This window comes from Molossus molossus, unplaced genomic scaffold (genome assembly GCF_014108415.1).
Source record: "Molossus molossus isolate mMolMol1 unplaced genomic scaffold, mMolMol1.p scaffold_m16_p_3, whole genome shotgun sequence".
Classification (NCBI taxonomy): Eukaryota; Metazoa; Chordata; class Mammalia; order Chiroptera; family Molossidae; genus Molossus; species Molossus molossus.
The window spans coordinates 111,800,214-111,810,969 of NW_023425366.1; the positions used below are offsets into that span (position 1 = coordinate 111,800,214).

The 10,756-nt window shown below is 44.7% G+C and overlaps 1 protein-coding gene across 7 annotated transcripts in view; it reads right to left on the reverse strand.

The window, feature by feature from the left end:
- Positions 1-10,107, reverse strand: part of LOC118641444 (protein CLEC16A) — a 164,926-nt gene extending 154,819 nt beyond the window's left edge. For 3 of the 7 annotated variants that reach the window (XM_036278694.1, XM_036278695.1, XM_036278696.1), the window contains exon 1: positions 9,886-9,995. In XM_036278694.1, the coding sequence (XP_036134587.1) occupies positions 9,886-9,965 (80 nt within the window). In that variant the 5' untranslated portion in view covers positions 9,966-9,995. Of the gene's footprint in view, positions 1-9,885 lie in introns of all 7 variants that reach the window. The other 4 variants (XM_036278692.1, XM_036278693.1, XM_036278690.1 and 1 more) reach the window with 3 other exon arrangements.
- Between the last annotated feature and the right edge of the window lie 649 nt (positions 10,108-10,756).

Genomic DNA, 10,756 nt, shown 5'->3' on the forward strand with positions numbered 1-10,756 from the left:
TTATAGTTGTCTTTTGATGAGTAGCAGTTTCTTTTGTTTTTTTTTTGGTACGTGCCCCTAGCGGGAACTGAACCCAGGACTCTTTGGTCCGCAGGCCAACGCTCCAACTGCTGAGCCAAACCGGCCAGGGCGAATAGCAGTTCTTAATTTTAATTATCAATCTTTCCCTTGGATAATGTTTTTTGTATGTAGCTTAAGAAATCCTTACCTACCCCAAAGGTCGTGAAGAGATGTTGTTTTCTTCTATAAAAGAAGTTACTGTTTTACCTTTCACATCTAAAACTGATTTTTGTATATGGTGTGAGGTATTGGCCAAAATTCATTATCCATTTGGATGTCTAGTTGACTCATCATCATTTACTGAAAAGGTTCTCATTTCTCCAATGCACTGCAATGTCACCTTTGTCATTAATAGGTGACTACACATGTGGGACTCTTTCTGGATGCTGTTGTTCCACTGATCTATTTGTTTACTTTTGTGCCAATACCATGCTGTTCAAATACTGCAGCTTCATAACATATCTTGCTATGTAATAATATAAGTCCTCCAAACTTCTTTCCTTCTGTTTTTTTCATTATGGTATTCTTGGTCCTTTGCATTTCCATATAAATTTAAAAATTAACTTCTCAATTTCCACAAAAATACCTGCTAAGATTTCTTTTATAAATATAGAGAGAACTGACATCTTCACAATAGTGTAACATTATGACATTTACATTTCTTTCAATGTTTGCTGGATACGGGTCTTGCACATCTTTTGTTAAGATTTATTTCTAGGTCACTGATTATTTTTTTTATGATACTGTAAACAGTAATGTTTGAAATACTCATTTTTTAAATATTTGTTGTTGATAAATAGAAATACCCACTAGATCTTTCTTTCTTTCTTTCTTTCTTTCTTTCTTTCTTTCTTTCTTTCTTTCTTCTTTCTTTCTGTAGTTAGAGTAGGAGGGAGAGAGAGAGAAACATCGACGTGAAAGGGACACATCAAGTGGCTGTCTCCTGCATGACCCAACCAGGGCTGGGGACAAACTGCAACTGAGGTAAATGCCCTCAGCGGAAACCAAACCTGGGTCTCTCTGGACCGCAGGCCGACGCTTTAACCGCTGAGCCAAACCGGCCAGAGCTACCCACTAGATTTCAAGCTCTATAATCATTATATCTGCACCTTGCTCATCCTTTCTCCCCACAATGCCCTAGCATACACTGTTTTAGAAGAGACAGACCCTCAATGTATCTTTTTTTTTTTTTTTTTTATCCTCACCTGAGGATATTTTTCCATTTTTTGTACAGATAGAGTGGGAGGGAGAGAGAGGAAGGGAGAGAGAGAGAAACATCGACGTGAAGGGACACATCGAGTGGCTGCCACCCGCACGACCAACCAGGGCCGGGGACAAACTGCAACCGAAGTACGTGCCCTTAGCGGGAACCGAACCCGGGTCTCTCCGGACCGCAGGCCGACGCTCTAACCGCTGAGCCAAACTGGCCAGGGCGCCTCAATGTATCTTTGCTTGAATGTACGAGGAAAGAAAAGAAAGCTGAATGGATTAAGATTTAATATTTTAATGCTGCATTTATTCCCAGAATTTAGGAAGATCAACCAATTCAACCACCTCAGATATATTAACAGTTTAATAACTTTCTGATTAGAAATGTAACACATTTTAGAAAGGTTGGAAATTTCAACAACAACAAAAGAGAAAGGGCAATTGTCAACCATGCCACTACCCAGAGATGACCACTGCTGTAGCTGCAATATATTTCCTCGGGTCTTTTCCTTTGCTATGGATATTTATACAGTTGAGTTCATGTTGCATGTCTGTTTCCATGCCCATCTTTTTTCCTACCTCTTGCTAAAATAAAAGCATTTTTGCTATTGACATGTGTCCCAAACATCATAATGGCTACATAGTAAAGCACTAAAAGGACAAGCACAGCAATTAGTCTTCTGTTAGGTACTAGAATTCCTAAGCGTTTACATGATCAAAAACATTAGGATGGCCATCTTTGTGTGCAAAGCTGCATCCATACATCTGATAAGTTTCCAAGGACAGAATGATTACCTTGGACATTTAACTATAGCAAATTAAGATTTCTCTCTTACAATAACAACTGTTACAATAGCATTTTCTTTTTTACATTTTTTTTCTTTATTTTTAGAGAGAGAGAAAGAGAGAGGGAGAGAGACAGAAACATCAATGTGAGAGAACATTGATTGGCTGCCTCCTGCATGCCCCCCACAAGGAGTTTGACCCACAACTTGGGCATGTGCCCCGACTGGGAGTAGAACCTACGACCTGTTGGTGGTGACCTCATGGGTCGATGCTCAACCACTGAGCCACACCGGCCAGGCACAATAGCACTTTCTCTCAAACTCTGTGTGTGAATATTTTTATTATCATAATAAAAACTGTTGCAGCCTCCTATTGCTAGTCTCTGTTCTGAGTGCCTCGGATGTATTCACTTATTAAATCCTCACAACAATCCCTGTGGGTTGATGCTCTGGAGAGCTGAGGCTCTGGGAGACTGGGAACCTGCTCAGAGTCCCCACAGAGAACCCAGGCAGTCTTGACTCCAGACCCCATGCTTACAACTATTATAGTATAGAAAATACAAACAATGAAGTAAACAACACTTTTACTAGCCAAGTATCTACATGAAGTCATGAAAGCCTAGCATACAAGCCAAAATAGATAAACAAACAACAACAAACCCCAAAAACCAAGAAAATACATATTAGAGCTTAAGGTATGCCCTTATAACTGACCTTCCAGCATTACCATATCTCAAAAGGAGATGTGGCCCTGGCCAGTTTGGCCCAGTGGTTGAGCGTCGGCCTGCGCATCAGAGAGTCCCGGGTTCGGTTCCTACTAGGGGCAGGTATCACAAAAAAAAAAAGGAGATCTGCAGAATGTAGAATAACAATATCAGACCCTTGCACATTAATAAACTCTACCTTGCGAGACAAGCTTAAGAGTCTGAAATGCCCAGAGACCAGAAAACTGCAGCTTACTGCCAGTGTGCAACCAACACACTAGCGGCTCATCACCAAGGACTATAGACTGCAAACAAATCCCACTTCCGCAGACCCTTCTTTCTCAAGAGAGTCACTTATTTCACAAGTTAAACCATTACAGTTAATAACAATTATGTCCAGAGACATACATACTAAGTTCAAGTTTTAAACAAATTTTATGACGTGTATCATAATATGCCTCTTAGGATGCTCCTATTGGAAGATCCTGAAACTTATCTACAAGCTCAAGTGTTAGGAAGGTTAAGTGGAGTGACAGAAACCCAGGGGGACTAGAAATCCACTCCCTCAAAGCACTGTCCTAAAATCAATCCCCAAAGTGCCCCCCCCCCCCAATAACTATGTCTGGAGTGGGGTTGAGGGGGATACACAGAGCCTGTGTCTATTTGGCCTGCTCAGCACCAAGGCAGAGAATCCCCAGACATCCTCCAGAGCGTCCCACTCTGTGCTTTAAAAACTTCCATTTGGACAGCATCCAGCCTTCTGGCTGACAGGACAAGAAGAAGCTCCACTCAGCGTAAAATCAGACTAGAGGATTAAAGAAAGGTTATTACAGGCGTTGCTTCTCCTGATGAATCGCCCTGGAAGATGTCAAATTGGGCCAGCCAGTGAGACCTGAGATGCCAGGAAGCCAGCAATCATAGTGAGAGTGCAGGAAGGGCTCTCAGCCCCTAGAAAAAGTCACAGCTCCAGCACAGACATTGTGACCAAAGTGGCAAGAGCAAGCCGTTGTTAAGAAAAGTCTGGACTTGCCTGGCCGGTGTGGCATGGACTGAGAGGTCCCAGTTTGATTTCCGGTCAGGGCACAAGCCTGGGTTGCTGGCTTGATCCCCTGGGCAGGGCATGCAGAAGGCAGCCTATCTATGTATCTCTCTCACACTGATGTTTCTCTCTCTTTCTCCCTTCCTCTCTCTAAAAATTCAAAACATATATATATATTTTTTTAAAAGCCTGGCCAGACTATGGAAAACAATATGGTGTTACCTCAAAAAATTAAAAATTGAACTTCCATTTGACCCAGTGATCCCACTTCTAAGAATATACCCTAAGAAGCCCAAAACACCAATCAGGAAGAATATATGCAACTCTATGTACATAGCAGCACTATTTACAATAGCTAAGATCTGGAAACAGCCCAAATGTCCGTAGATGAATGGATAAGAAAGCTGTGGTACATATACACAATGGAGTACTATGCAGCTGTAAGAAAGAAAGATCTCTTATCCTTTGAGACAACATGGAGGGACCGGAAAGTATTATCCTAAGTGAAATAAGCCAAACAGAGAAAGACAAGTATCATATGATCTCGCTTATTTGTGGAATATAATGAACATAACAGTCTGAGGAATGGGGTAGTCCCAGAGATGTGGAAGTGGGGTACAGACTGACAATCCCCAGGAGAGGGGGTGGTGGGGGAGAGATAAACCACAGAACTTATATGCGTGGATGCATGAACAATGAACATGGACAACAAAGCTGGGGACAGGGCAGGGAGGGAGGGGGAGAGGGGACCAGTGCGGGGGGGGGGGGGTGCATCTGTAACAAAAATAAATTAATTAATTAAAAAAAAAAAAAGGCCTGGCCAGAACTTGCCTCTTTTGTTCATCCTGTAACAAATACTTGTTGACCACTTACTATGCTCCAGGCCCTGTCCTGGCATCTGACGATTCCCAGGTAAACAAGCTACAAAGGTCCTTACCCTTAAGCTGAAGATCAAATTGGGAGACAGACAAACAAATATCATTTTTGATGGCAAATAGATGTGCCTGAGGAACCCTGGCCAGCTTCCTGAGGATATAACCTCAAGGCTGGGATAAAGCTGGAAGAGCCCAGAGCACCTAACAGCTGGTCTCACTCTTTGGTGATGAGAAGACTGTATGTGATAACATGTTAATTGAGTGGGACAGCAAGAACATGAACAAGTGAAGCTAGAGAAGATGGTAAAACTTCTTGGTTCAAGTCGCAAGGGCAATTTTTATGGAAGAATTGGCATTTGGATGGGCAGGAAGAAGAGGGGAGCTCAAGTGGAGGGAACATAGATGCACACAGGTGGGCATATGAGATGCATGCAACAGTAAGTGCAAAAAGGACCGTCAGTGTGAAGTGGCATAAGAAATATCCTAGGATTACCGCAGGCTGCTACCCTAACGTACCAGAAGACAACAACAGTCCCCTGAGTGGAAGCCTGCCTCCAGTCTGGCCTTCCTCCAATCCATTCTCCAAACTTCAGAGAGGCCACAGCAGTCCACTGGTTAAAAACCTTCAATGGCTCCTCACTGTTCTCAGCCTAATGTCCAAATTCCTTAACATGATTTTTACAAAGCCCAGTAGGACCTGGGTTCTGTGACTTCTCTTGACTCATTGCTCTGCTCTAGGGTCCTACATCTTTCCCCACCCCATGTACATACATACCCCTTACTGAAGGACCAGAGTCTCTCTCCTCCCAGCTTCTCAATACAATTTCCTCTGCCTGAGCATCCTCCCTTCAACGCTGCCCTGCCCCACCCCCTATCTCATAATAACCACTCATCCTTTAGGTCTCCATTTAAATGGGTATCTGCTTACCCAGGATGCTCCATTCCCTAGCCTAGGTTATAGAGTCCTCCTCTGTGCTCTCAAACTAGATGGGCTGAAACAGTCTAGAGTGCTCTGAAGGCCTAGAAGAACTTAGACATGACACAGCAGGAGCCTTGGACTCACTCTGTGTAATATGTTGACTAGGATACCGTATTCCAAGAAAATAAATCTGGCAATATCGTACCTCAAGTTCTAAAAGTATCAGTGCTATCTTAGGCAAAAGTGGAATATACCAAGAGTAGATAACTGTCTGTCTGTTGGGTATACATTCTCCATCTCTTTGGGTAATAATCCTTGATTTTCCCTTTCTCTCATTCTCTGTCCACTAGGTTGGGTGGAATTGATGCCATCCCAAGTCCAAGGAAAGACCAATTAGAGCACTCCACACCCCCTATTCAGAGATGGGCATGAGACCCCAGTTGGGCTAACAGTACTCTATTCTGGACTTCTGCTGGCAATACTAAGAAAAGAGCTATCTTTTTCCCAGGGTTTGTTAAGCTAATACGATGTAAGTCTGGAGCCAGCCGAGAATGACACCAATATAGTAGAAAACAGAGACAAGAACTGGAAAAAGGCAGACCGTGATAACCAACTCAACACCTGGACTCAGCCATGTCTTAGCCAGAACAGACTGTTCAGTGACAGGAGTCAATCAGTTCCATTTGGGGCTTGAGGCAATTCCATCTGGGTTTCTGTCACTTGCAACCAAGAATCTTGAGTCACACAAAAAGGTAATCAGAATTAAGACAACCAAACAATGCCAAGAATAAAAAAGTTCCATCAGTTGTAGACTCACAGTTCCCAGTAGGCAATGTTTCAGTAGCAATCACATGATTCTATCAATAAAGGTTCTTCTTAGTGGTGGGCATCTGTTAGTCAGTATCACAGCCTTGCCACTAGTCTAGGCAATAAACCAGCCATGATGTGTAGCAAATAACCTCTTACTATTTCAATCTTCCTCAACTAAATCATGAACTTGATTCCGTAGACAAAAACCACAGGTACACAATTTTCCAAAAGTAAAACCCTGTCTACCAGAAAAATCCTTTTCCAGTTTGAAAACTAGGAATGCTGTGAAGAATAACGTGGTTCAAATCCCAAACTGTTCTTAAAAATAAAATCCACTGCCCTGGCCAGTTGCTCAGTGGTTAGAGCGTCGGCCCACAGACCAAAGTCCCAGGTTCAGTTCCCGCTAAGGGCACATACCTTGGTTGCAGTTTGTCCCGGCTCCGGTTGGAATCGTGTGTGTGGCAGCCAGTCGATGTGTCTCTCTCACATTGATGTTTCTCTCTCTCTTCTCCTCCCTTCCTCCCTCCCTCCTTCCCTCTAGCTCTATCTGAAGATGAATGCAAAGGTGTCCTCAGGTGAGGATTAAAAAAATAAAATAAAATAAATAAATAAATAAATAAAATCCTTAAAAAGGGGAGGAGGAGGGTCTGAGATGCTCTGTCAATTCTAAATTCTTTTAAATATCTTAATCTCTTCTCTCCATCCACACTGCGCCCTAGGTCAGGGCAAGAATATATTAGGAATTGCCACTTTTCACTGGGAGGGTGACCAATTTGTACCAGTTGCTCAGGACTGTCTTAGTTTTAGCACTGAAAGTCTCATGTCCTGGGCAACCCCTCAGTCCCAGCCAGGCACACTGGGATGGTTGGTCATCTTGTGTCAGATGAGGTCCAAGCTTTACTCTATCTCACAACTACCAGCCCCACACTGATATTCAACAAACCCCAGAGTTCTCCTCCCATATCCTGCTGCCCCACACAGTGACTCCTGCTTGTCCTTGAAGACTCCACTCTGGTGTCACCTCCTCCAGAAAGCGTCTAAGAAGGTTCACACAGAACCCTAAGCCTTTGGTGATTCTAGTGCTTGTCACATTGTACAGTCAGTGGCTCTACGGTGGTCACTCCCATCAGCCTGTGAACTTCCTCTGGGAATGAGCTGTTCTGTATTCCAAACCCGCAATGTTTACTATCAGAGCCAAATGAAGATCACCAGAGTTGGGATGGGTACTAGCTGTTTATGGCAATCTTTTCCAAATCACTTTAGGATCGTCTAAGCTCCATACCAGTAAGCAAATCATCAGGTTATTCAGACAGGCTGTAATATGGATTAAGCTGATCTTCCTGATCCAGGGCAGGTAGCTCAGGTTTCCAAAAAGCACTGAATGGCCATGTAACCTAAACAATGTACCTGAGCAGTTCCCAGGATATTTCAAAGGAACCTGAGAACCTTTACCATTCCTTGGCTGGCAGGAGGGTGAAGATGCCCTACTGGGCAGTGAGACTCAACCAACTTGAAAGACTTCCCAAACTGACTTATTAAGAAGTTTTATAAGAAAAGACAGCGTCATGAGTACAAGCCCTAAAATTGAATCCTGGCTTTGACACTTTTCAGCTGTTGTCATCTTGGGACCTTACTTTCCATGTCTATAAAATGGAAACAGTAACAGTTCCTATAACTCAGACTAATGAGGAAGACAGGAAATACACAGGAAGTCCTTAGCCAAGTACCTAGCACAGAAAACACATTTAATAAATATTAAAAGCAATTTAAAAGGCCTAGAGTCGGGAAGTTAGGTGACAGCCTGTAGGTAACTGGGTACTGGCAGGAGGCCCAATCATCCTCCCCTTCTCAGCCACATCCACCCACTCTCTACATTCCTGAAATCCTTAAGCCTCTCCCTTTCCCGTCCAACTGCCCTTCCATTTAACATTCCTGCTTCTAGTCCTGGGCCTCTCTCCTCCCCATGTCTTCTCTTACTACCACCCCCTAAAACCTTTCCTCACCACATAATGAGCCCTCCTGCCCCCAACCCTCTGAAACCCACAAACATCTATTAAATGCATGTTCCACGCTGGAAAGGACACAGCTAAGAATTACAGCACCCCAACTCTCCTGCCAAATGAGAAGTCCCCATTTAATTTTGTTCCCACCAATCCCTTCCATGAGCCCCTCCCCCTCCCTCTTTCTTCCCATCAGTAATCTTAGGAGGTCCCTCTGTAAATCAACCTATTTCTTGCCAAAAGTTTGACTACTTCCCCAACCAACTCTTTCCCCCTACTATATTTTCCTCTCATCACCGCCCTTCTCCCAAAATTCCTAGGCTCTGCCTGCATGCTCTGCACCTCTCCCCGTTTCATTCTTTAATTATCCGTGGAGCTCCTACTGTGTGCCAGCCACATCACAAGATTCTGGGATACAACTGTGAGCAAAACAAGCAGTCTCTGTCCTCCTGGAAGTCCCAGTTTAGTAGCAGACAGAAAAGTAGTAAAAACAAACAGGATAACTGCTGCTAGTGGAGATGCATTGAATGAAATTAAGAGAAAGATGGGAAGGAATCACCGTGGGGTAAGCACCTTAGGTAGTGAGTGTCGTCTGGGAAGGCCTGGCCTGGCTAATAAACACAGCTACCACTACTGGCCACCTACTGTGTAACAGACACTGGATCAATCTCTTTACATGCATGACATTACTACATCCTTGCACAATGTTCACAATACCCATCTGCAGATGGGGAACCAGAGGCTCAAAGAAGTGAAGTAATTTGTCCAAGTTCACTCTGTCATTAAGTGGTGAAATCAGGATTTGAATGCAGGTCTGACTGCTGCATTCCTGCTTCCCAGGACCCCCTTTGCAACCTGTCCTCCCCTAGAGCTCTACTACTGATAGTCCCTCTTTAGGCTCCCCCTTGAAAATAGTTTGCTTTCCGTATGGCCCTTAATTGAGTGCCTGTATATGCTTCCAGCTTTATGAGCATTCTTTTAGCCAATCCTCAAGACAATCTTGGGAGGCAGATGCTGTCATAACATCCGTTTTACAACTCAGGAAACTAAGGTCTAACTTCACACACTTAGATTCAAACCCAGATCTGTCCGACTTGGGGATCCAGACCTCTGACCTCTAAGCTGTCCAGTCAAAAAGTACCACTCCGGGAAGCTTGGTGCCCACGATCTGCTCCTAACAAGAACGTAGTCTGTGTCCATACACTGAAATCTCATTCCCTTATTTTAAAGACGAAGATACCGAGACCGAGAAGCTAAGCGACTTGCCCAAGGTCACACAGCGAGGAGCGACGGGGTCAGAGTTCGAACCCAGAGGCCCTCACTCCAGAGCCCTCGCTCTTAGCCACCATACAGCCTTTCCCAAATGCCTCTCTCCACGCTCCACCTCCGCTCTCACACCTCCCAGCGACCCCGGCCCAGGGCTATGCGTCCCCATCCCAGTTTTCAGCCTCAAGGCCTCCCACCTCCGCCCCCAACACACTCACTTGAGGTGGTCCAAAGAGTGGATGTTGCGAGAAGACCTGCCATGGCCCCCGCCCACCCAGCTCCGCGAGCGGCCAAACATGTCGGCGGCGCCGGCCCGTCGCTCGCCTCACGGTCTCATGCCGCTGTGGCCCAGCGGCCGGGAGCCCGCGGCAGCAGCACAAACCGCCAAGGTGGTGAAGAGACCGCCAACCACCTTCCTCCCCGGCCCACAGCCCGGCACTGACATTCAGCCGGAACCGGCCGTTCGACCGTCGCGCTTTACGGCCGCCGCCAAGAGGAACGCTGGGAAATGCAGTTCGCCCACGAGGCCCCAGCAGACCGGACTCTGCGAACCAACTACAAGATCCGGCGTGCATCACGCCATTGCGGGCCTGCGACCTTCGAGAAGAGGCGGAGCAACAGGAGGAGAGTGCGCAGTACCGTCTGGGTGGGCGGGAATGGGAAACCTGTGCGCAAAACCTTGAGAAGGAAATCAGTGAAGTAGAGTGAATAATAGTAACATCAATGTTAACAGTTATTATTTTATGATATTATTTTATTATTTTATGATAAGAGTAGTTATTGCCTGATGTATACCTTGCGCCTAAGCGCTTACATGTAGTTATTTGATTCTAACAATTCGATGAGGTAGGTGCTATTATTATTCCTATTTACCTTCAAGGAAACTGAATTATAGAGGGGTTGACTTGCCCAATATCATGCAGTTAGTAAGTGACAGAAGTAGGGTTCAAACCCAGGCACCCTTATTTTTGTCTCCCAATAAACCAAACTGCATCAAATTGATAATGGCCTTGTTTGTCCTCACAGCCTTTTTCTTTTTCTACTTCAATTTATATATAGAAAGGCCTTCAAGCAACAATATACCAAAAC